Source organism: Ictidomys tridecemlineatus, chromosome 6, assembly GCF_052094955.1.
Source record: "Ictidomys tridecemlineatus isolate mIctTri1 chromosome 6, mIctTri1.hap1, whole genome shotgun sequence".
Lineage (NCBI taxonomy): Eukaryota > Metazoa > Chordata > Mammalia > Rodentia > Sciuridae > Ictidomys > Ictidomys tridecemlineatus.
Window position 1 is genome coordinate 123,285,961 of NC_135482.1, and position 27,678 is coordinate 123,313,638.

Here is a 27,678-nt window from a genome sequence, read left to right on the forward strand (position 1 = left end):
TGTTTTCATTTCCATAGATTGAATCACAGAAATCAAACAACTTTTGTATCCAGGAAATCACTTTTACTACTTAGAAATTCTTGGCAATAAAATTTGAAAAGTGAAAACATCTTATAGTATTAAATTCTTGCTACTGTGCAATTTTCTCCAAATTTAGTAGCAAGGCTTTTAGATATTGGAAATAATAAAAGGGGCTATTAATTACATGGAATTAATGTCAAGGACTTATTTACTGAGACTTAAGTTTATATATACTTATTGAATTCTCCTCCCTTGGGTAAGGAGAAAACATGAGACAGGAATGACATATATTCAAGAGAAGTAACTACAGTCTTTTTTGCTTAAATGCACTACCCCATTCTCCAAATAATGTTATCCACCATTCTACATTGCTCTCCCACTGCAATTAGAAATATTAGGAAATAACATTATCGATGAACCTTCCTTTAAAAGAAGGAAAATCTGAATTCCAAAACCCTCCACTGTAGTATTTAAACCTACTACTATAAAGAAATACAAAAACTATAAATTAATTGTTTCCATATTTGAAGTTATTAAACATGTACTGAGCACTAAACCCTTTTCCAGAGTTCCAAGATCTAAAAATAGTGTCACAGTCTTAGGCTGCACCAAGAAATGTCAATGTGGCTTTACCTTGTATATAATATACCATATTCCAGTTATTTTTAATTAGTAAAGCTAGTTCAAAAAGGGAGGAGAGGATCCTGTCTTTCCTAGGCTAACAAAAATCTAGCACCTGAATCCAAAAACTATAATGATTAATGTGTTCAAAAGAAACACATATAAAACCCAAAGGCTTATAGATTTTTATTAATCTCAATCTAAAGATACTATAAAATTTGACCCATTTTAATACAGAACTATTCACATGTTTAGCTTTTTTTTTTTATTTTTTGGGGGGAAGCAGGGTACTGGGGATTAAATCCAGAGGTACTTTACCAATAAGCCATATCCCTAGCCCTTTTGTTTTTTGAGACAGGATTTCATTAAATTGCTTAGGGCCTTAAGTTGCTATGATTGGACTTGAAATTTTGATCATCCTGCCTCAGCTTCACTGGGATTATAGACATGCACCACTGCACAACAGCTTGCTTAACATTTTTATCTGCCAAAAAGAGCTAAATTCTTATAATTAATAATGTATTCAATGGCAGAGTACTTACTTAGCCTGGGTGAGGCCCTAGGTTTGATCCCCAGTACAAAACCAAACACACAAAAATTTTAAAATAATGTAAATAACCATGTATGTTTACAAATTCCAGGAGTCCAAGTAATAAACTGTATTTATAAGCCACCTGAGCTTGATGGAGAAATTTCCAAAGCTGTTACAAATCTGAGCTTGATTTAAGATTCAAAGTAGCTTACCAATTCTTAAAACATAGCAATTCACCTTCAAGACTCTCACTGAAAATTTTCTTAAAATTTTACACCACCAATATTCAACCACATGGAATTGTACTTAAAGATAAACCTTACTTTTTACACATAACACAGAGTTTCTTTGGAGCAGGCTTGTGGGAGAAGGAAGAAAGGCAGGTAGTCGAACAAAAGAGATGAGCTGATCCTTTTCGTTGATAAGCTGTCTGTCCCTTCTGTAAAGGTTTTTTGCAGTTTGCACAAGTAACTTTAACTGGTTTAGTGGGTTGCTGTTGGGCAGAAGGCTGAAAAATCTGTTTAGGAAGTGAGGCCACTGGTGATAAAGAATCCACCCCTGGTTGTTTCTGATTACGGGGAAATGATGCTGACTGGGAGATCCAAGAATCTGAAAAACAAAATGCACAAGGATGATTAATAAAATAGGTGTTTATACATATTGAAATTTATATCAGAAAAATAGTTTTGACTTCCTATTGTATACAAGTTTAAATGTTAATGTAGCAACCATCAAGTCTGACTCTTACCAACAATGTTTAGTATTCTTGAAAACTGCTGGTAATTTTAAGTGTTTCAACAACAACAAAGTATATGTTAGGTAACATGTTCTTTAATTAGTTCAACTTCACCACTCCACAATGTACACATATTTCAAAACATGATGTAAATGCTAAAAAATATAATAATTTTTGTCATTTACAAAAGACTAGTTTATATTCCAGCTCCATTACTTGTAAAATTGTTATGCTAGTTAAATTATGTCTCACTCTTCTCTAAAATGGAAATGGTACCAACCTCATACAAACGGTAAATAGTAAAAGAGATAATACATGAAATAAAGCATAATGACCAGCATACAGGAAGCACTAAAACAAATATTCATTAGTTATTAGGCAGGAAGTATTCATGTATTTGTGGAATGTTACTTTAAATAAAGAAAATATAATGAAATTTTAATCAAACAGGACCTTTAACAAATGAAATACAGGTCTGACAAGGCTTATATAATTATTTTCAAACATTTCTTTTGAGATGGGGGCAGGCCTTGACTTGATCGCCTGGCCCCAAGCGATCCACCTCAGCCTTCCAAGTGCTGGGATTACAACTGTGCACCAACACACCCAGTTTCCAAACATCTTTATAAGAACAGTTTTGCCACACATTTAGTTTCATGACCTCTAAATATACCACAAAATCTCAGAAGTTAGAGGATTAACACAGAAATTTTGGAGTTAAGCTTATGTATAATAACCAATCCAACAACAAATTACAACTGCAAAGGTTCAACAGAGAACTGAGTTATGTGCAACTAATAATACTAGATGAATGAATTAGCCAATTCATTAAAAAGTATTCAATTTTCTCTTTTGTGGTAACCTTCTTTAGTACTCTGAAGGAAGTCTCCAGCTTGCCACACTAGGTCCTGTTCCAAATCCCTGTCATAACACAACCAATACTATAACCTATCTTCAGTTCGAAAGTGTCAAGCTATCAATTCTAATTGCTACTATTTTGATCTCTCAAATTCTTCCCTTCTCATTCTTTCTAAATTTTGAACTTCCATACATACATAAAAGCTGTACTTTCATAAGAAATACAAACATAAAAAGAGCTTGAAGACACTCCAATCCATTCCATCAACCTAATAGTTTCAAGCGACTACACACTGCCATTCAGATTTTAAGTCTACAACAACCCTCCCCCCCAGAAAAAACACTTTTATTCAGAGTAAACAAGTACATTCTGGAATCCCAAGACTATCTTGCTACAATCAAGGTAACTGACTAGTTTTAACAAACAGGCAAAAGTACTCATCAACAGAAGAAAAACAAGCAATAAAAGAACAGGGAATTCCATGTTTACAGAGAAAACAAGGCCTTCAATCAAAAATTACGCTTTAGTGCATGCTGGAATTTTGCACGCTTATCTTTTAATACATACCTTAAAAAGTTTATTTAAACTTAAGGGTATCTACTCCCTTGATTTTGGAAAAAAATGGCATTTTCGGTTTTTTCAGTTTAGCTGTAAGCCCTGTATAAATAATAAAATGGCTTCCTTTATCTACATTTTAGCCTTTACATCTCCCCTACTTTCACATTTTCACCTCCTCCAGCAATAAAAAACAATTTTTAAAAAAGAAGGGAGGGCTGGGGATGTGGCTCAAGCGGTAGCACGCTCGCCTGGCATGCGTGCGGCCCAGGTTCGATCCTCAGCACCACGTACAAACAAGAGATGTTGTGTCCGCCGAAAAAAACTAAAATAAATAAATAAAACTCTCTCTCTCTCTCTCTCTCTCTCTCCCCGCGCCCCGCCTCTCTCTTTAAAAAAAAAAAAAAAGGACATAATCTTTGTCTAATCCCTCCATTCCACACAGAGACAAAAGGGAATAGCAGATAAATTTCCAAGTCACAATTTGTCCAAGAATCAGTACAAATAGCAAAGATTTTATAACTCTTAATTTATTATTCTCTATTAGGAATAAAAACAGCCTATAAATGCAAGAGCAAGAAATATATGTTTGTATACATTTTTCTCATGAGTATTTCCTTATATAAGAGTTTGAGCAATGCTGGGCACAGTGGCGCACACCTGTAATCCCAGAGGCTCAGGAGGCTGAGGTTCAAAGCCACCTCAGCAACTTAGTGAGGCTCTAAGCAACTTACTGAGACCCTATCTCTAAATAAAGAATAAAAAGGGCTAGGGATGTGGTCAGTAGTAAAGCACCCTTGGGTTCAATCCCTGGTACCAAGGGAGAAAGAAAAAATGAGTTTGAGTAAATAGGAACACAATTCTGTTTTTCTTTTAAACATAATTTTAGTTGTAGATGGACACAATACCTTTATTTTATTTATCTGTTTCTTTATGTATTTTATTTATTTAGTGGTGCTGAGGATAGAACCCAGTGCCTCACATGTGCCAGGCAAGTACTCTATGTCTGAGCCACAACCCCAACCCATGAATACAATCCTTATGATGATATTGGTCCCTTTTACCCAACAATATTCCTAAAGAAAGAAATATCCCAAGATACATGTATAAGAATATTCTTGCTGGGCATGGTTGCACACACCTGTAACTACTGGGAGGCTGAGGAAGTTGGATCACAAGTTCAAAGCCAGTCTCAGCAACTTAGCAAGGCCCTAAGCAACTTAACAAGACCCTGCCTTTAAAAAAAATTAAAAAGGGGGCTGGGGATGTGGCTCAAGCGGTAGCGCGTTCGTCTGGCATGCGTGCGGCCCGGGTTCGATCCTCAGCACCACATACAAAGATGTTGTGTCCACCGAGAACTAAAATATAAATATTAAAAAAAATTCTCTCTCTCTCTCCCCTCCCTCCCTCCCCCTCCCCCCCCCCCTCTCTCTCTCTCTCTCTCTCTCTCTAAAAAAAATAAAAAATAAAAAAAATAAAAAAGGGCTAGAGATGTGGCTCAGTGGTAAAACACCCCTAAGTTCAATTTCTGGTACCAACAACAAAAAAATCTGCCAGCCTTCAAAAATGAAAATAATTAGCAAAATACTAATTAAAGTTAAAATTAGGCAGTCAAAAATAAATATAAGGACTAATCAAGTTGTATAAATATGTGCAGTCAATAGCCCCTTAACAATGGTTTAAAAAAATTAATGAGAAGGAGGATGTGTGTTTGACTTTCTCCAAAAGTTAAGACAGGAAATAAAACTTTAGCCAAATCTTTAAAAAACATGAATAATAAAAACACAGAGAAAATAGAACCAAATCTAAATGCAATTTATTACACAATTGTTCTTTAAGGGTGTTATTAATCCTTCTGTTGCCTAATTTTACATATTAAGTCATTAGTAAAAATTATTAGCAAATAATACATAACAAAATTACTAGCAAATAATACATAGTAAGATGCCAAAGGCAAAGGGTATTATAATCTTTTAAGCATAAATAACTATGATTAATTTTCTAATCTGCAAAAAAATACTTGACATGGTTTTACAACTCTTATTAGTTAAAATTTCAAACTTAAAAGAACAGAATTAACATATTTTACATGAAGAATCTAAACAAGGTAGTACCAATTACAATAATAAAAAAAGAATTAGACAAAAATTTGAATTCATTTACATGAGGTAGAATATCACTCACTGCTTACCAGGATTATGATGAGTTGCAGATTCTCCATTCTGAAATACATCTCCTGCCACATTCATTCTACCAGGATTAAAAGGTCCTACTCCAGTCTTGGTCTGTGAAGTTAAAGATGGGGTGTATGTTTGTATATTAACACCAAAATTACTTGTCTGCAGTCCGTTAGAGACATCTCCCAAGTTGGTATTCTGCAGTGATGTTACATGTGTAATCATTAAGTTCATATCTCTCCCGTCAGTATTTTCTAATTGGCCATCATTCACAGAGCTTACACCTGTTTCTAAGGTGGTAACATTAGCAATCTGAATTTCAGAGTCAGGTTCTGTGGTGATACCACTATTACCCATTCCTGAATTTACCTTACTTCTTGAAAAACTGGAAGTAGAGAAATCCACATCATTGGTTCTATTTTTAGTCTCAGAAGGTCTCCGTTCTATAAAATTGGAGGAATTTTTTTCTTGCCCTTGATTTGTTTCCATGTCCTCTTCGTCATCAATGACAATTGTCTCACTTACACTTCCCTTCTGAGAAGCCAACTCTTTTGAGGAAGAAATAATTTTGGAATCATTTCCTTGTAATTCTTCATTTTTTGATGAAGTAAATGTTATGTTTCTTTGATCAGTTACCACTGGTGCAGAAGGTGGGGGAGGTTGTACAGGTTCAATAAAAACAACATCATCATCGTCTTCCACTGATGAGTTTTGAAATTTATTAGATCTAGACACTAAAGGATTGGGTGGACCACTAAATGAATTTCCTACATTTGTGAGACCAGTTGCCATGGCCGTACTTCCCAATAAAACAGGAGTCTGCTCAGTCAGTTCTAATGCTCCCACTGAACTTGTGTCCATGCCAAAGAACCTGTTGGAAAAATAATAAAAACATCAGACTGTGACCTTATGTTATTAAACTAAAACCAATTTTTTGGAGGGGGGCAGAGGAATTACTGAGGTGAACCCAGTGGTACATTAACAATGAGCTACATCCCTCTTTTTGGGGTAGGGTACCAAGGATTGAATACAGGGAGCATTTAACCACTGAGCCACATTCCCAGCCCTTTTTTAGATTTTATTTTGAAACAGAGTCTCACTAAATTGCTGAGGCTCTCCCCATTGGGATTACAAGAGTGTCACCATGCCCAGCAGGAAATCTTTTTTCTTTCTTTGTTTTGGTGGGAAGGAAATACTGGGGATTGAACTTAAAAACACTTCTACCACTGAAACACATCCTCAGCCCTATTTTGTATTTTAGAGACAGGGTCTCACTGAGTTGCATAGAGCATCACTTTTGCTCAGTCTAGCTTTGAACTCGAAATCCTCCTGCCTCAACTTCCTGAACTACCTGGGATTACAGGAGTGCCCACCATACCTGGCTCTAAAACCATTTTTTAAAAGTACTTGCCCCCCCTCCCCCGCCAGCCTCAGTCTGGAGACTGAACCCAAGAGGACTCTATTTACTATATCCAGCCCTTTTTAAATTTGGGGACAAGGTCTCATTAAATTGACAAGGCTGGCCTTGAATATTTGATCCTTTGCCTCACCCTACTAAGTAGTTGGGATTATAGGCATGCACCACCACACCTGATTTATCTTTTTTTTTAAACAATACTTTTATTTATTTATCATTATGTGGTGCTGAGGAGCGAACCCAGTGCTTCACCATGCTAAGTGAGTGCTCTACCACTGAGTCACAACCCCAGCCCCTCACTTATCTTCTTTATAAGTGAAAATGCTCACAGAATGATCCATTCTGTGATCTTCTCAATTAGCCATTTCATATAGCTTACGTGTCAACTTCTACAGGAAAACAAGACAAACTATCTAATTTTCTGTAACCATGTGTTAAGTCCTACCACTACTATCTCCTTTCCAGGGTACACATTTACTCTATATCAACTTATTATTGAAAATGTAGGTAAATCATTCTACAAATTAGACCGGGAAAACAACCAAAAACTAACAATAAAAATAATCTTTCAATACACATCTATCCCATTTATCCAATGAATAAAATATGATCTAATTCCTCACTTCCCTTACCTCATCATCTTCTTTTAAATCCTTTTTCTTGTATTCCCTAGCTCCCATGTAAATGCACAGAACAATCTTTCTGAAAATTTGAAATCTCTGACTAATAGACGACGAGGTATTAAAAATTGTTAACTGAATGTCATAGCATTTTTCCTACTTTTTGGACCACATAATTTATCACAAATTTTTAAGCAACCTTTTTTCTTTTCTAATAATGCTGGGGATCGACGCTAAATTTAAAATTTTTAAAAGCAAAATGATAACAGAAGTTTGGTGATCAGAGAAACAACTCTTTAAGCAAATGACATTTACAGTGAAATCTGAAATAGCAAGAAGAATCGAACTATGGGAAAACCAAGCAAAAAAAAAAAAAAAAAAAGTTCCTGCAAAAGGAAAAGAGAATAAGGTTGCCTGATTCAAGCAAAAAAAATTGCTATTGTTCGGATATTGAATGCCCCCCAAAGCCCATGTGTTGAAGCCTTGGTCCCCAGTCCCTCGCACTATTGGGAGGTGGTGGAACCTTTAAAAAAATGGAGCCTATTAAAGTCATTGGGGTACACCCTTGAAGGAGACGCTAGAATACAGGCCCTTCCTTGCTCTTTTTTCACCTCTCAGGCACCAAGAAGTGAGCAGCTTTCTCTGCTCCACTTTCCCACCTCGATATGCCTCATTCAACATGGACACCTCCCCCCAAAAAATGGTCCGACCATGGACTGAAACCTCCAAAACCATGAGCTTCTCTTTTGAAATTGATTTATCTCAGTGTTTGTTATAGTAAGAGAAAGATAACTAACAAGAATAAAGCCAATGTTGCTACAACTAACTAGGAGGGGAACTGGGCATATGCCTGTAATCCCAGTGGCTGGGGAGGCTGAGACCAGAGGATATTGAATTCAAAGCCAGTCCCAGCAAAAGGGAAGCACTAAGCAACTCAGTGAGACCCTGTCTCTAAATAAAATACAAAAAAGGGTTGGAGATGTGGCTCAGTGGTTAAATGGTTAAATGCCTCTGGTACAAAAAAAAAAAAAAAACCTAGGAGGGGAAAAAGACGAAAGGAGGCACAGAAATAAGCAAAGAACAATTCACCACAGCAAACAAGCTGATTCATAATTACATTCAACAGACTTACAGAGCACCTATTATGTATCAGACTATTTTAGGTACCTGGGGAAAAGCTAGTAAATAAAACAAGTAAATATTCCTGGCCTCAGAAAACATGGCAGATGTGGGAGCACCCAGGTGTGGTGGCAAGCCCCTCTAATCCTAACAGCTCAGGAGGCTGAGGAAGTAGGTTCACCAAGTTTGAGGCCAGCTTCAGCAACTTAGCAAGGCCCTGTCTCAAAATAAAAAAAAATAAAAAAATAAATAAAGGTCAGGAACTGGGTATGTGGCTCAGAGGTTAAGCACCCTTGGGTTCAATCCTGGCACCAAAAACAAAATATAGAATTCTAAAATAAATGTTTGCATTTTACTGTAGCAGGACACATAGCCAACATAATGTATTGCTTAAAATAGGTTACTGAGCCAAGCGTGATGGTGAACACCTATAATCCCAGTAGCTTAGTAGGCTGAGGCAGGAGGAATGTGAATTCAAAGCAGCTTCAGCAATTTAGCGAGGCCCTAAGCAACTTGGTGAGACCCTGTCTCTAAATAAAATACAGAAAGGGTTGGGGATGCGGCTCAGGGGTTAAGTACCCCTGGGTTCAATCTCTGGTACCCACCCCACCCACAAAAATAAAAGTTCTCAAAAGTGAAGAAAGCTCCCCAGGACCACAGCCAGGAAGAATAGAGCTCAGGATTTAAATTGTCACAACATGCAATTAAGTATTGAACAATAATATAAGCCAATAATGCAGCTCTTTTAAATTTAAAAGATGTAGCCACTGAATGAAACAATAACCAAATCAATATTCAAACCACACAGGCTTCAAAAGGAAGAAATATCAAGCCCAAAGGACCTAGCAAAAAAGAGTTTTAAAAAATAATAAACTTGTAGTTGACATTTACTTCATAAGGCAGGAAGTATCTAGACCAACACAGCATTTTCAGAAAACTGAGACTTAACCTAAATCTACAAATATTATGATACATGTAGGCTTTTATTGTGTAAGTTATCTGGATCCTTCAATTCTTTCTGTGTTTCAGCATGCCTGAAACAGAATAAACCAATTTCTGGAACAGAAAAGTTATAACTGACCTAATGTTACCCTCTGGTGGCTACTAGGAGAGTTTAGTCTCCTCACAACAGACACAGAATAGATCTTTCCTTATCAAACAGTTAATTCTCTACAATTATATACTCAAAACAACATAACTGGGCTGGAGTTGTAGCTCTTTGGAAAGTGCTTGTCTCACACATGTGAGGCACTGGGTTCCAATCCTCAGCACCACATAAAAATAAATAAATAAAACAAAGGTATCATGTCCATCTAACTTAAAAAATTATAAAACAAAACAAAAAACATAACTCTGAAAGGAAAATCAAATCTTGACTGCAAATAAATCTAGTCACTGCTAAATGTCATTGAGAGTATGTCCTAAAAAAAAGTCCAATTAAAAGTTGACCATCATTAACCACACAAAATCTACTATATTTAGTCACTTTTCTTTCTTGTGGTGCTAGATATCAAACTCAGGATCTTCAGCATGCTAGGCAAGCACTCTGAGTTTCCTCCCCAGCCCTTAGCCACTTTTCTACCTCAAATCAATTCTAATTACCTACTTAACATTGAGCAAATCACTTCTCTGAGCTTTAATTTTCTCTACAGGAGGGAAGAATGGTTTACAGGGCTGTTCTTAGAACTCAAAGAGATAACTGAATGTGAAAGCCACTTAGCACACTCCTAAACAATCACTTAACTCCTCCTGATAATCACCAGGCAACTTTTGCCTGTACCTCAGAATTTCAGTAACTCTCCAATTAATTTTTATTTTCTTTATAATATTTCATCATCATCGTGCTTTCAAAGTTTTACTTGTTCTTTATTTTGCTTCAATGAGAATCAATTAACACAAAAGATGTTCTCATGATATAACAACAAAAAGGTAAGGGTTAAAACAGAAATACTGACATATTTATAAAAAGAAAATCTGAACACTTGTTGATAAAAGCTTATGAACCTTCAAAGACAAAAATCACAAAGAAAGTACTTCAAAGTGCTTAACATTTATTAATCACTTTCTCATAGCCTATCTAAAAGCTTTGTTGGTACCATAAAAGAATTACAAACGAAGCTAAGGTGAATTCTTCTGTATAGCAAAGAGTATTATTCAATATGTTTGAGGCACTATATTAGAGTTCGGGTCACTATGATTTTAGTTTAATTGGGGGGGGGGGGGAGCCGGTATCAGGGATTGATCAGGGGCACTCAATCACTGAGCCACATCCCCAGCCCTAGTTTGTATTTTATTTAGAGATAAGGTCTCACTGAGTTGCTGGCTTTGAACTTGAGATCCTCTTGCTTCAGCCTCCAGAGCCACTAGGATTATAGTGGGCCAGCGCACCCAGTTTAAAAATTCTATTTTTATACACCTTTATTAGCCCTCCTAATAAGAATAAAAATTCCTTAAAAAGGTAGGAATAGACTTATATATAACTAGTAAGCCAGAATATACCAAATTTAATGGAAAATACTAAAAGCATTATTATTAAACTCAAGAAAAAGACAAGTATGACAGATGTGGTGGCACATGCCAATAATCTCAGCTACTCAGGAGGGTTAGGCAGGAGGATCTCAAGTTCAAGGCCAGCCTGGATAACTCAGTAAAAACAAAAAGGGCTAGTGATGCAGCACAGTGGCAGAGCACTTGACTAGTATGGTGCTAGGTTTGATCCACACAAACCACAAATCCACAAAAACAAAAGAATATCCTTATCTTTTTTTTAATGCTGGGGATAGAACCCAGGGCCTTTGTACATGCTGGGCAAGTTCTCTACCACTTAACTATACAGCCCAGCCCAAAGACATTCTTTTATTATTACCATCCAGCACTATTCTGGAGGTACTTGCAAATGCAAATACTCAAAAAGGAGAGTAATATAAAATTTTGAAAGGAAAAACATCATTATGTGAAGATTATGATTCTTTGTCTCAAGGATCTAAAAGAATTTCCTGGGAAACTAATGAAATAGTTTAATATTAAGTATATTAATATTAAAATTAATATGTAAAAATTAACAGAATGGTCAACTGAAGACAAATATAAAATTGGTTCCATCCAAAGCCAACTAGACTTACTGAACAACCAAACTAAACTTACTTACTATAAGATTAAAAAAGAGAGAGAGAGAGAATTCAGGAGCCTAAATTTTGAAAGGGAGAAAGCACAGAAGGATGGTTGTAAATGATTTCAAAGGCCTGAAAAAGATAAATCCTGGATATACACTAACAAAAGTTCTTAAATGACCCAATTACAAATAAACTGAACTTACAGTTAACATTCACTTCTCCAGTATCAAAACTGACATAACAATTTTCAGAGGAATGAGGCAATAGCTCAAAAAAGAATCCTGGATAGGTTCAGAAACCAGCCGCATGACAGCATTTTCTTTGCAAAGGAGATGGTACACCTAAGAAAGCTAAACTAACAGAACTGAGCAAAAACTACTAGAAAAACTAGATTCCTACCCCACTCAAATAAGTCTAGACATTTAATCATGTGGAAAAGTACAAGACTAACTTTGAACAAGACAATTTCAAATATATAGTTTAGTACTTAACTTCCTATAAATATGGGGTATAAATTAACCTATACATAGTGCTGATGCTCTGAACTAACTCCTACCTAAAACCCTAGCCACACATATATTCACAGAGGAAACTACTTCTAGTAGTTTCCTACTCTTTACTGGGAAATAATATGATTTCTATTTAACAAAGACCTCAAGATACCAATAATGGGACAAAAAACAAACAACAAAAAAAAAAAAACACGGAGATCATCCACAAAGGAGTATAATAATAGTAACTAAGGCTCAGCATATCCAAACTACTTGTAGATACCCATTCTTGTGTGTGTGTTTGTGTGTGTGTATGTGGTGCTAGGGATTGAACTCAGGGCCTTGTGCATTCAAGGCAAGCACTCTACCAACTGAGCTATATCCCCAGTCCCTAGATATCCATTCTTAGTTATCAACACACAACCAAGGATTACTTAATAGAAAAAAAAATGACAGATATATTCACAATGACAACATATGGGATGAAATAAACAGAAAAACTCAACTAAGTAAAAATGATAATAATAGTGGGAAGAAATCTTTTAAGAAAATCATCATTAAGCCCAGCACAGTGATGTATACCTATAATTACAGCAACTCCAGAGGCTGAATCAGGAGGATTCCAAGTTTAAGGCCAGCCTAGGCAACAACTTAGTGAGGCCCTAAGCAATGTAGTGAGACCCACTGTTAACAGTGAGAACCTTTTACCAAAATTTGTGTACTATGCATTTGGATTAGTCAAGAGAAGATATTTCTCTTGGTTTTACCTCTCTGGACAGCAATAACTTCTCCTGTGGCACCAGAAGACTTACTACTGAGACTTGACCCATTTATTAATTTTTATTTTCTCATCCAGACACAGAAATCAGGTCACCACTTCTTCACAGCAATAACAGAAGAGAAATTCCAGTAATCACAAACAAGAAAAAGTCTGTCAAACCAAGAATTCTATATCAAGCAAAAAATAATAATAATAATAATCTTCAAAAATAAGGAGAAATTAAGACATTTCCAGATGAGCAAAAGTTGAGGAAGTTCATTTCCTACAGTTCTGCCCAATATAAAATACTAGAGAGAGGCTTCCAAGCAAAAAAAGAAAACGCACTGGTGGCACATGCCTGTAATCCCAGATACTCAGGAGGCTGAGGCATTAAGTGAACAAGTTCCAGGCCAACCTAGGCAACTTAGTGAGACCCTATCTCAAAATAAAAAGGGATGGGGATGTAGATCAGTAGTAGAGTGCTTGCTAGCATCCTCAAAATTCTGGGTTCAACTCCGAGTACTCCTACTCCCCCCCCAAAAAAGAAAAAATATAACAGATAATAACTCAATACTATAAAAAGAAATAAAGGATACAAGTGAAGGTAACTACAGAGATCAACTAAAAAGCCAGCTTTAATGTCCTTCAGGTTATAATTTTTTTCCCCTAAATGACTTAAGAAGCAAAGACAAAAAAATTATAAATTTATGTTAATGAACACAACATATAATCTGTGACAATAATAAAGAAGAAATGTGTAGCAATACATACTATTCAAATACAACTGGTATTATTTGTAACATACTGTTATGAATTTAAGACATATACTGTTATAAGTTTAAGACAATCATTTTAATCCCCATGATAACCACTAAAGAAAATAATTTTAAGACATAGAAGGGGAACCAAGATGGTATAACAACAACAAAAAATTAACAAGTAATAGAGGCAATGAGAAGTATGACATTAAAAAAAGAGACACAACTACATCCTTATCAATATTTAGCATAAATGTAAATAGAGCAAATTCTCCCCCTATATAAAACAGAGATGGCACACTGAATTTTAAAAAAACATGTTATATTCATATATTGTCTTCAAGAGATTCACTTTAAAGCCAAAGAAGTTGAAAATATAAAAGATGAAAAGGATGTTATATGCAAATATTAACTAAATGAGAACATCAGACAAAAAAAGTTTAAACTAAAAAAACAATAGGAGACAAAGAACACTACATGTTGATAAAAGATTCATTCCAGCAAGAAGACTTTAGACAATTTTAGACAAAGATTTTAGAACAATTTTAGACATACAGACATTCACCTAAGAATTGAGCCTGAAAATACATGGAAGCAAAAATTACCAAAATTAAAAGGAGAAATAGACAAATTTATGAAAATAATTGGAGATTCCAATATGCCACTTTTTTGGGGGGAGGTGGGTACCAGGGATTAAACTCAGGGGCACTTAACCACTGAGCCACAGCTCCATCCCTATTTTCTATTTTATTTAGAGAACAAGGTTTACACTGAGTTGCTTAGGGCCTCCCTAAGTTGCAGAGGCTGGCTTTGAACTCTGGATCCTCCTGCCTCAGCCTCCTGAGTCACTGGGATTATAAATGTGCAACACCAAACCCAGCTCAATATACACTTTCAATAGTAGATAAACAACCAGGCAGAAGATCAGTAAGGAAATAGGATTTGAACAACAGACATATATTCAGCACTCTACAACAGCAAAATACACATTCTTCAAAAAGTGCACATTGGCCGGGCGTGGTGGTGCACATCTGTAATCCCAACAGCTCAGGAGGCTGAGGAAGGAGGATCCCGCATTCAAAGCCAGCCTCAGTAATTTAGCAAGGCCATAGCAACTCAGCAAGACCCTGTCTCTAAATAAAATATTTAAATGGGCTGGGGATGTGGCTAAATTGTTAAATTCTCCTGGGTTCAATCCCCAGTACCCCTCCCCAAAAAAGTGCACATGGTACATTCACCAGAATAGACCATATGTTACCCACAAAACAAGTCCTCATAAGTTTAAAAGGAACAAAATGATACTGGGTATCTTCTCAAATCACAATGGAATAGCAGGGAAAAAAAACCCAGAAAACTCACAAATACATGGAAATTAAACAACAAACTCTTAAAAAAAAAAATGGACCAGAGAAGAAATCACAAAGGAAATGAGGAAATACTTCAAGATGAATGAAAACAAAAATATGATACAGAATGATAAAGTAAAATCAGGGATCAGCATGAAACTAAGTCAGGGGAGGAGGTTAACAAGAGCTGGAGGTCTAGAAACCAGAAGGCTTATTCATGAATACATACTATGGGAAAACACTTCAACAATTGTTCAAAAAACTCATACATGAATTAATATATAACCCATCAATTTCACTCCTAGGTACATACCAAAAAAAAAAAAAAAAAAACTGAAAACAAGGACTCAAAAGGATACCTGTAAACCAATGATCAGAGCAGCATTTTTCACACTGGCCCCAAAGAATTGGAAAATCCCTAGTCTCCATTAACAAATGAACAAAACAAAATGATGGTGATCCATGTATCAATTAAATAGTACTCAGCCATAAAAATCAATGAAATTCTGACATATATAACATGGAACCTTGAAAACATTATGCTAAGTTAAATAAGCCAGAAATACAAGGATGAGCACTAAATGATTTCACTTATGGGGTACTTATAATAGGCAAATTCATAAAGACAAAGATAGAATAGAGGTTACCAGGGGCTAGGAAAAGGAGAGACAGATTGTCTAATGAGTAGTTTTTCTTTGGAGTGACAAAAAATTTCTAGAAAACAGACAATGATTTTTGCCAAACACTGTGAATGTACTTAATGAAGCTGAACTGCATACATTTAAAAGTGGTAACTGTGTATGTGCGCACACATGCACTCAATACTAGAAATCAAACTCGGGGCCTTTAGCATGCTACATAAATGCTCTACACAGAGCTATATTCCCAGTCTTTTTTATTTTGATACTAGTTCAAAATTCCCCAGGCTAGCCTCAAACTTGTGATCCTCCTGCTTTAGTCTCCCAAGGCATGTGGCACTAAAAATGAATGATAAATCTTTTTCCCTTTTTATTGGCACATTATAATTATATATAACAGTGGGATTTGTTATAATATATTCATACATGTGAAAAATAAAACAGTATAATTTGATCAATTTCATTCCCTAGTACCTCCCCTTCCCCCCCACCTCCTCCTGATCCCCTTCTTCTATTCTACTGGTCTCCCTTCTATTTTTTTTTTTAATTTGTTCTAATTAGTTATGTGCAACAGTAGAATGCATTTTGACACAATGTACACAAATGAAGCACAACTTCTCATTCCTCTGGCTGAACATGGTACAGTTACACCAATTGTGTAATAATATAGCATACAGGGTAATATATACTATACTATATAAACTATATATCTCATTCTACCATCCTTCCCATCCCCACAGCCCCAACCATCCCTTCACTACCCTCTGCACAATCCAAAGTTCTATCATTCCTATCACCACTATGGATCAGCATTCACTTATCAGAGAAAACATTGGACTTTGTTTTTTGGGACTGGCTTTTTTGGGATTCAGCATGATGTTTCCTAGTTCTATCCATTTACCTGAAAATGCCATAATTTCAAAAAATGATAAGTTTTATATTAGTATATAATACTGGATTTTTTAAAAAAATAAGAAACAAAAACTGAAGACAACTATATAGGGGAGGGAGGAATACTACAAACATAATAATTGAGTTAATGAAATAAAAACTAAAGAAACCTGTTTCTCCTATACTGTCACTTAACAATCAACACAAAATCTGTGACCAAATGTCTGGTGGAACCAGGGTTCCACACACACCATCGGCAACCCTCTGATTCAGTGTACTGTGTACCCAGAGATAGCATCAGATCTCATAGGTCAAGGGGAGACTCAGTCTCCAAGATTGCCACCCACCACTTCAGATGCCAATAACAAGCTGTAGGTTTGACTTACTTGTATATCTGACTGACTAGCTATAAATTGTAGTTGCCACCATCCCCTCCTCAGGTGTGACTAATTTTCTAGAGAAACTCACAGATCTCAAGACAACACTTTACTTACATTTATCAGTTTATTCTAAAGAATATTACAAAACATACAGATGAAGGGTTGCACAGGGCAATGCATGCAGAAAGAGCACAAAGATTCCACACTCGCACTGGAGTGGCACCCTCTAGGAACTTCCAAGAATTCAACTACCTACCCAGAAGGTCTATAGATCCTTTGGGGGTTTTATGAAATCTTCATTAAGTAGTTGTGACTGATTAAATTACTGACCATTGCTGATCAACTTAACCTTCATCCCTCTTTCTCCTCTCAAGATGAGGAGGAATGGGGCTGAAAAGTCTACAGACGCCTTGGTCTTTCGAGTGACCAGCACTACCCTGAAGCTACCCCTAGGGACTTCCAACCACTAGTCAATTCCTTAGTGTATCCAAAAAAAAAAAAATCTTTTGGAAGATTCCATGAGCTGTATGCCAAGAAAACAAAGATCCAAACACATATATTTCATAATATCACAATAATCAACTGCAAAACAAAAAAAATTAAATATAATAGCAAAAAAAGAAAAAGAAATATTACTTGGGAGGCTGAGGCAGGAGGACTGCAAGTTCAAAGCCAGCCTCAACAACTTAGCAAAACCCTGTTTCAAAATAAAAGGGCTGAAAATGGTAAAGCACCCCTGGGTTAAATCCTCAGTACAAAGAAAAAAAAAAGGGTGAAATCAAAAGATTTAAAGAACCTAAATGATTCTTTTTTGTTGTTGTTTTAAAGATAGTCTTGCTAATATGCCCAGGCTGGCCTCAAACTCACAATCTTCTTACAGACTTGCACCATCTCAACCAGCTAAGTGATTATTAACAACTAGTAAAATTAATGATGACAAGACAAAGAAATACAATGAAGGTTTAGAAACGATGAAGAAACTGAAACATGAGAATATGGAACAAGGGGCTGGGAATGTGGCTCAGGCGGTATCGCGTTCGTCTGCCATGCATGCGGCCCGGGTTCGATCCTCAGCACCACATACCAACAAAGATGTTGTGTCCGCCAAGAACTAAGAAATAAATATTAAAAATTCTCTCTCTCTCTCTCTCTCTCTCTCTCTCTCTCTCTGTCTCTCTCTCTCTCTCTCCTCTCTCACTCTTTAAAAAAAAAAAGAGAGAGAATATGGAACAATCTCATATACAAATTTAATTCAAACAACATGGTACAAAACAATGGATAAACAAATATATAAACACTATCTCTGGATAAATACCCAAGAAAAGAACAGAGGTTGGTCTCTAGGACACAGAACTGTGTGGATGAGCCAAAGGGAAGGTAAGTCTTCCTCACAAGGTTTCACTGAATTTAGATTAATCTGGAGAAAAAAAATTAATGTTTTTACATTATTACTGCCTTTCCATTCATACACATGCATATCCTTTCACTCACGTTTTCTTGTATCCCCTACGGTACTGTTTTATAATTTCCTTCCATAAAGTCTTATATATTTCTTATAATTATTTATATTTCTTGGAATACTGAAATGAATTTTCCCCATTACATTAAAAATGTTAACATAATAAACATATACCATAAGGAAGGTTTAAAAACATGAAAACTGAGAAGGGAGGAAGATGAAAAACCAGAGGTACTGAGGAATTAAATCAACCAAATTATGCTATGTATATGTATAACTATATCATAATGAATTCCACTTTTATGTATAATACACTAATTGAAAAATAAACAAATAGAACAGGGACCATTAGAGTAGAAGAAAGGGATGGGGGAAGGAGGAGGAAAAGGGAAAGTACCAAGGAAATAAAATGGAGCAAATTATGTTATATCCATGTATGAAAATGTTGCAATGAACCCCACTATTATGTATAATTATAATGCACTAACATAATAGAAAACACAAACTGAAAAAATGTTTTCGTAATAAATATAACAAAGAATTGGTGAACATATTTTAATAAAACACATTATTAAATCAGGAAAAAATTAGCTATTTGATGATATGTAGTGTTGGGAAGAATGTGAAAAAACTGATGAACATTCAAAATTAATATGCATATACTGACTTAGCAATTCCTACTTTCAGAATCTTCCTTAGAGAACATGCACATGACTCAAAAGAAATAAGTATACTTCTTGCAGCTTTGATCTAACAAGTGGGAAAAAATAAACAAGTTGCATAAAAATATGTATGGTATACATGTTTTAAATTCTACACACTAGGGGCTGGAGTTATAGCTCAGTGGAGAGCACTTGCCCAGCATGTGTGAGGCACTATGTTTGATTCTCAGCACCACTTATAAATTAATTAAATAAATGTCCATCAACTAAAAAAAAATTTAAAAAACATATACACACAAAATTACTACATATTAATACATGAAGGGAAAAGGACTTGAAATACTAAACACTAACATGATAATCTCTGAACAGTGGGGAAAAGGATCAGTGGACTAATAATGGTACAAACAGATTATGCCCTCACACTGCTTACGATATAGCCACAAACCTTTTTTCCAGTTGTAGGTGGACATATTTATTTATTTTTATGTGGTGCTGAGGATCAAACCCAGTGCCTCACACAGGCCAGGCAAGCACTCTACCACTGAGCTACAACAGCAGCCCCCACAAACTTTTTTTTAAAACATATCTTTAAGAGATAACTAAAACAAGCCAGGCACAGTAGTGCATTCCTATAATCCCAACAGCCTGAGAGGCTGAGGCAGAATGATGAGAGTTCAAAACCAGCCTCAGCAACAGCAAGGCACTAAGTAACTCAGTAAGACCCTGTTTCTAAATAAAATACAAAATAGGGCTGAGATGTGGCTGAGTGGTTGAGTGCCCTGAATTCAATCCCCCACACCCTCCTCCAAAAAAAGAGAACTAAAACAATCCTACTCAGGCTTTAGAAGCAAATAATTCATGTACACTTAACTAAAAAGCCACACAAGGGTTATGAAAGAATCTGTAAAAAAAACTCTTTCGATCTAAAAAGTCAATCAATTTATTCAGGTATTAGTGATATTAATATCTTAAATAACCCTAACTCCTTAATTTACCTGAAAATATTTCAGAGCTCCAAACTTCCTATTCCCTCTATTTTTTCACTAACTTGATCTCTTCCCCTGTATCTTCACCTATACCATTTTTTGACATTTCAGAAAATTATATGTCTAGCTCCCCATACCAAAAATCTGAAGATCATTCTTAATTTCCTCTCCTTTCTTCAACTTCAGCCCACCAACACCAAGTACTATCTGACCTCCAAAATAAATCTCGAAACTATCCACTTTTACCCATCTCCTACTAATACCTCTTTTCATTGGAGAGCCATCATTTTTCTGCTGGATTACTGACATTACCTTCTATATTCCCCAGACTATCTAAAAGACTTTTTTTTTTTAATTATACTAGACTACATCATTCACTTTCTACATGGCTTTACAGTGTATGTAGGAGAAAACCTATAATTCTTCTCCAAGTGTTAAGATTTCTATTTGATCCCCACCTACAATCCAGGCTCACTTTCAGCACTCTTCTTCCTCACCTTGTTTTTATTAAGCTTAGCTAAACTATTCTTTCTTTTGAATTGTTGATGGATCCAAGTTCCTCCCATTATCAGGACCTTTAAACTTCTTCTGTCTGAAAGGCTCCTTTCCTCATTTCTCTAAGTCTCAGCTTAAATGTCATTCTCAAATATCTGTGTCAAATACTCCATCTACACATCACTGATAAAATCTGATCTCCTCATTACACTCTTACATTATCATACACATTTCCTCAGCTGCACTTAACCTAACTTGTAATATACTTACTTATTTGTAATCTGTATTCCCCATTAGATAGCATGCTCCATAAAGACAAAGGCCTGTATTCTCATTGCCCTCATTAGGGCACTAATGTAGTGTTTAGCCAATATTTACTAAATTACTATTTTTTCCATAAAAGAGATAACAACCATTTAAGGTAGAGTTTTTATTGTTCTTTGTTTTTCAGAGTTTATTGTTGTTGTTTTGGTTTAAAGTTAAGTCCTCCCTTAGTCATACTGAACTCTCTTTTCCTTCCTCTTGGCTATAAGGTAAGCACTTCACCCCAGAGCCTCAGTTTTCCCATTATAAAAGAGGAAATTAGAATAATTTCCTTAAAAGATAAGCTAAATTAAAAATATCTGTATCCTATGTCTTTGGCCATGATTTTTTATTATTTCTCTATTAATCTACATAATTGCAGTTAGTAACATGACCTTAATCCATGGTAAAAGGTTATTATTATACCCTGTCCATTTGTTCCCCTCAATCCAACACATTAAATCCACATTGAACTCTCCAAACATAGTTTACAAACTACAAGTAATTTCAACTTGTTAATTTGGAAATAAACCATCAAAACATTTATTTATTCCTAAGATCATTTGGTATTACAAATCCATATTCTGTTTTTTTATTACAATTTTCCCTGATGTTTAATTAAACATGATGGTGTTGAGGGCTTAAAAAAAAAAAAAAAAAACTTTACCTTCTTTATGTGACTTCGAATGTTCCATGATTAAGACCTCATCTAACCTAAGGAAACAACAATACTTGCATCAATAAGCAAATGAGATCACAGATTCAAAAAGGCTAGGCTTTTATATACTAAAAATCTATTTCTTCAACACAAATTACTTCTCCAATACAGATGATTATTATGTAAAAATCTATTGCCTCTGATTCATAAGACTAAAACAGTTTTTGCCAGCATTTGTTCCTCAAGTCACATTCTTCAGATATTTCACTGCTTTTAAAAATCAAAGAAATACAAACAGAAGAATATAAACTAAACCAAAGAAAATAATTTTTCCTTTAATAAACAAATTTCAGTATAGAAACAATCCTACTTATTATTTACAATTCAATGCAGTTTGTTTAATTATCCAGTAAATACTTAAAGCTCTTTAAAATGAACTTGAAGCAGACAGTTAAGTCATTTTTCACTTACCCCTTTTATTCAATTTCTTCATGCCTTGAGTTTTACTTTTCAAGAGTTTCATGACAAATAACAACTACCATTTATAAAAGATATGCTTGATACCAGTCTCATTACAACTACCTTGAAATACATGTTGTAAGTGCTAATTATATTATTATTATTATTATTATTATTATTATTATTATTATTATCATCCAATTATGCAAGTGAATAAATTATTCTCTATAATAAAGTAAATCTCCTAGGGTACACAGCTCTCAAGTGGCAAACTCAAATTTGTACCTAAAGTCCACGTTCTTTCACTAAACCACATTATCTCCTAATCAAATAGAATTGAAACTTGAGAGCTACTCTAACATAGTGGTCATTTTAAAATTAAACCATCAGTTGAAAATGTTTGTAACATGAAGGGAAGGCAATGATTACACGAATGCAAAAACCATGTCATATGTTATCAAATGTTGATAGTTGACAGTATATATGAAAAATATTAGTACAATGAACATGGAAAAACACCAAAGAATATATTTAAAATCTTAAATACAGGTCTCAAGAAGAATGGGATTATGCGAGAACTTACATTTTCTGTTATATACTCCTTTTACTACTTCAGAATTTTTAAAAGTGTTTTATTTTTATAACCAAAATATCAAGAACTGTCCTTTTTATGTGGATATAATTGCTCATTTATGCATACTGCTTGTTATACTTCATTGTTTGGGGGTTTTTGTTGCTTTTTTGCAGTGTCAGGGATTGAGCCAAGGGCCTCCTGCATGCTAGGCAAGCACTCCACACCAGAGTCATATTCCCAGGCCCATTTTGTTGTTCATACTCTTTCATTCATTTACATGATTATCTCTCCAAAATGGGCCTACCTACCTCCCCCCACCCCCAACACACTTCCTAACAGAGTTCTCTTTTTTTTCTTTTGGTGCTATTGATTGAATACAGAGCCTTGCAAATGATAGGCAAGCACTCTTCCACTAAACTTTGTTACCAGCCCAGATTTCTTTTTTTTTTTTTTGTACCAGGGATTGAACTCAGGGGCACTTGGCCACTGAGCCACATCCCCAGTCCTTTTTTGTATTTTTTAATTACAAAGACAGGGTCTCACTCTGTTGCTGATCCCTTTTTGCTGAGTCTGGCTTTGAACTTGAGATCTTCCTGCCTCAGCCTCCTGAGCTGCTGGGATTATAGACGTGCACACCCAGCTAGAATTTCTTCTTTTTAATGGTTTTAAAGTTCAGGCTGTATGTATTTTGTTTTACTTGCCAACACAAATCCCTCAACTTCTTCCAAATGAGTAATGTAATAAGAAAGGACTTTAGGAAAAATTAATCTGGACTAGAAGAAAGAATAGGAAGAAATTATGTTGTAAATAAATTCTTTGTTTTCTAATACAATGGATTACAAAGTTCAAGAGGAGAGAGCTAAGAAATAAGGACATTTACAACATTTGAGAATATAATGAAGTGAAGGGAATGGTCAGAAGTATGAGATTACATTAAAATTCAAAGTTCTAGAAGTCAAAAGAATTTAAACATTAAACTTCAAATTTGAATGTTAAATCTAAAACATTAAATTTCAAATGTTATAGAATTAAGACCAAAATGCAATAACTAAAGATCTAGCACTAATGACTTCAAAAGAGTAGATTTGGTATAGTGCTGACAGCGAAAATCTGAGAATAGATTTCTTTCAAATAGTATGGGGAAAAGAAATTTTTGTTGTTGTTTATTTGGTGCTGGGGACTGAACCAAAGGCCTTGTGCATTCTAGCCAAGCACTCTACCAACTGAGCTATATATCCCTAGCCCTAAAGAAGAAATTTTTTAAAAAGGAAGAGGATGATCTAAGTTTGAAAAGGATGCAGAAATTTTGAAGGACAAAGCACTTAACCATACATTCAGATTAATAAAGGAGCAAGCAGAGGGAAGTTGGAGAAGATGTAAATCATTCTAGAACTACCAATAGAGACACTGTAAATTTACTGCATCAGAGATACTGTAAATTTACTGCATCAATGGTGGCAACAAATTCATGATATTTGGTTAATTGTAGCCGCTATTAATTGAGTATCTATTATTGATTCGTCACCTACTACTTTGTTTTCCAGTTCTGGGGACACAACGCAAGGCAAGCACCGTACCACTCACTGAGCTACATCCCTAGCTCCCCATACTATTTTTATCCTTACCTCAGCAATCTCAGGAAAAAAGGCATTACTCTATTCATTTATCCAAATGAGTCAACTGAAGCTCAGAGGTTAATGACTTGCCTAAAATTACCAACTGGTGTTAAGAGTAAAATCGCTTTTTAATAGTTTTATTGAGGCATACTTTACATTGAGTAAATTTTATTTAAGAGACTTTGTGGGGCAGGGGGTGTAGTTCAGCGGTAGAGCTCTCACTCGCCTAGCATGTGACAGACACTGAATTTGATCCTCAGCACCACATAAAACTAAATAAATAAAATAAAGGTATTGTGTCCAACTACAACTAAAAAAATTAAAGAGAGAGAGAAAGAACTTTGATAAATTTTAGTATATATACACTTATGGGCCCATCACCTCAATCCAGTTCAGAACACTCCCATCACCCCAAAACCCCTTCATAAGCAGGGCATATTTTATCTTGAATCTGTCTAACTCCAAACAAGTCATGCTACAAATCTCTTAGGCAATATTCAGGTGTTTTGTTTTGTTTTTGTTTTAAAAAAAAAAAAAAAGATTTCTTTTTTAGGCAGAAAAACTACAAAAAAAAAAAGTTGTAAAAGTTGTTAGCCTTCCAATCTTCTTAGGCCTCACTAGTTCCCTTTCCACATGAAAGGGAACATGTCTCTAGAATCCTATTGTCATCCCATGATCTCATAGACTCACAAAATTTACTGAAATTCACAAATATTCTCTTTCTAAAAGCACAGCATAATCAGATTTAAGAATTTAGATGCTAAGCACCAGGAGCAGTTGCACAAGCCTATAATCCCAGCAAACAGGAAGACAGAGGAAGGAGGGTCTTGAGTTCAAAGTCAGCCTCAGCAACAGCAAGGCGCTAAGCAACTCAGTGAGACCCTGTCTCCAAACAAAATACAAAATAGGGTTGGAGATGTGGTTCAATGGTCAAGTGCCCCTGAGTTCAAATCCCCAATATCCCCACCACAAAAAAAAAAAAAAAATGTTGATGCTATTATACCTGTGTTCTTTTTTTTAAATGGTAAGGAAGTTATGAAAGAGAAAGGTAAATGAAACTTGAAGTCCAGAAGAAAAACAAGATGAAAACAGCTAGGTAAACCATTTGAGATGAAAAATGTGATATACTAATAAACAGATCATAGAATTAAAAAATCAGGAGTTTGTTTCATGGGGGATAAACTAACCAAGCAGAGCTTTTCTTCTATAAGAAATGCAAAACTGTCTGGAGACACAGGGTAGAATAACTTCATAGGCAATAGTTAATACTTGTTTGTTAACTGGACTATATATTAAAACAAACAAGTTAAAAAACAAAGTGCAACAATATTCATACAATCAAAGGTACTAAGCTAAAATTAGATATTTTATAGTAATGAAATTATGTAAATTTTTAAAATGGCAAATTTTTCATTACATCAAAATCAAACACTGGGGCTGGGGTTATAGCTCAGTGGTAGAGCACTTGCCTAGCACATGTGAGGCACTGGGTTCAATCCTCAGCACCACATAGAAATAAATAAATAAAGGTACCGTGTGTATCTACAACATTTTTTTTAATTTTTTTTAAATCAAACACTAAATCATGAACATATAAGAATTGAGATCTAATATGAATAGCCTTTATCTGAAATGTTTGAGACCTGAAGTGTTTTAGACTTTGGATTATTTAATGTTTGCATATACATAATGAGATAACTTGGGAATGAGACCTAAATCTAAACATAAAATTCATTCATTTCATATACACCTTTATAAACACACCCTGTGTGTAACTTTACACAATATTTTTAGCACACCTATGTTTTGACTTCAACCTATTGCAGGAGGTCGGATATGGAATTTTCCACTTGTAGTAGCATCATCTCTGGGCTCAAAAAGTTTCACATTTTGGAGCATTTTGGATTTCAGATTTTCAGATCAGAGAAATTCAATCTGAATCATTTTGGGACTAGAAACAATTAAAATAATTTAATTAAAATAATATCCATTCAAGCCTTTACTTATAAGTCCTACAGAACTAAAAACACAGTTACCAATCTGATAATCATTAAGCTTAGCCAAAAACTTCGAAATTACAAACTAGGGTCCTAGAGCATAGCATCAGAAATCTAGATGACAGACTCTAGAAGCGAAGAATCAAAGAAACTGCTAGCTTACTATTAACAGAATACAACTTTTATGACTATTTAACATATAGGTGCTCTAATACCCAACTTGTTAAATAAGTGATTTCAATAAAACTTTGATTATTACTCTGAACCATCTGGCCCAGCTAAACACTGCAAGGAACACTGCTCTTAGTAGGCAAAAGACATGCCTCTTTGAAGCAAATGAATATAAAACTATCCCAGTATCTTTTTTAATGTTTTTAAATTAAACCAAAATTTACCTCCAAATTCTTACACTATTTCAATCAAAGTTTGGGGTGACTATAAGCAAAAGTCATACACATGTGCATTTCCATAAACCAAAGACTGAAGAGTTTGTCACATTTTATTATAATTGCAAGTTAAAGAGTATTCTATCTTTAAGCTCTGTGTATCACAATTTTACTTAAATTAGCTACTTATTTTTCTTATCCAACCTAAATGTATGGTTAGAAAATAACTAGTTGGAAAGTAATTACAACAGACTTTCCCAACTTCTATAATTTGAAGTTGTAACAATTAATTCTATTATTAGTAAATTCATCTTAAAACTTACAATTTAGTGTGACTTTTTTTTCAATTTAACATTGCTTTTAAAATCAACAAATTTAAATATTCAATAATTTAATCCATTATGTTGCATCATTTTATATATAAGACACCTATTAAAAGAAGTTGAGCAATTTTATAGGTGTCTTATAAATTCTTACAGGTTTTTGTGTGCGGCATATATACAGGACAATGGGGCAAAATGGATTAATGATAAAATCTTTTCAAACCCCTCAGACTAACTTATTAATTCACAAAAACAAATCCAATCTTCAAATTCACTAAGGAGAAAAAAAAATCTAAAACCCTGTGGACAAATAAAAAAGAACCTGGTGCTTGGTAGCCAAATGATATTAAAGAAGATGATCCAAACTCTCGACAATAATTTAGTACTGTTTCAAGCATAAAAACAAGATAACCTGTACTATGAAACATAAATATGCATTTAAAAAAAACAAAGACCTATTAAATAAATATTCATTACCTATTTCTCCTAATATCCAAAGTTTCTTCCTAAGTCATTTCTTGAAAGAGCAAACATTAATATTTAGAGAACATTGATCAAATCAGTAAAAATACCAACAGTCATGCACTTTTTCAAATTAAACACCATAATTCTTCCCATTAAAAACAAAACAGAAAAAAAAAGGACAAATCCCAATCTAGTCCTGTGATTTTGATAACTAATCACTACCGCAACTCTAAAGTAGTTTTTTCAATAATTTACAAA

The 27,678-nt window shown here is 34.8% G+C and overlaps 1 protein-coding gene across 2 annotated transcripts in view; it reads right to left on the reverse strand.

The window, feature by feature from the left end:
• Zmym2 (zinc finger MYM-type containing 2) overlaps window positions 1-27,678 on the reverse strand; it is an 80,022-nt gene that overhangs the window by 47,556 nt on the left and 4,788 nt on the right. The window contains exons 3-6 of one of the 2 annotated variants that reach the window (XM_078015709.1): window positions 21,610-21,656; window positions 5,871-6,372; window positions 5,516-5,609; window positions 1,498-1,783 (exon numbers count right to left, since the gene is read on the reverse strand). In XM_078015709.1, coding sequence (XP_077871835.1) covers window positions 1,498-1,783; window positions 5,516-5,609; window positions 5,871-6,362 — 872 coding nt within the window. In that variant the 5' untranslated portion in view covers window positions 6,363-6,372; window positions 21,610-21,656. Of the gene's footprint in view, window positions 1-1,497; window positions 1,784-5,515; window positions 6,373-21,609; window positions 21,657-27,678 lie in introns of both variants that reach the window. The other variant, XM_078015708.1, reaches the window with a different exon arrangement.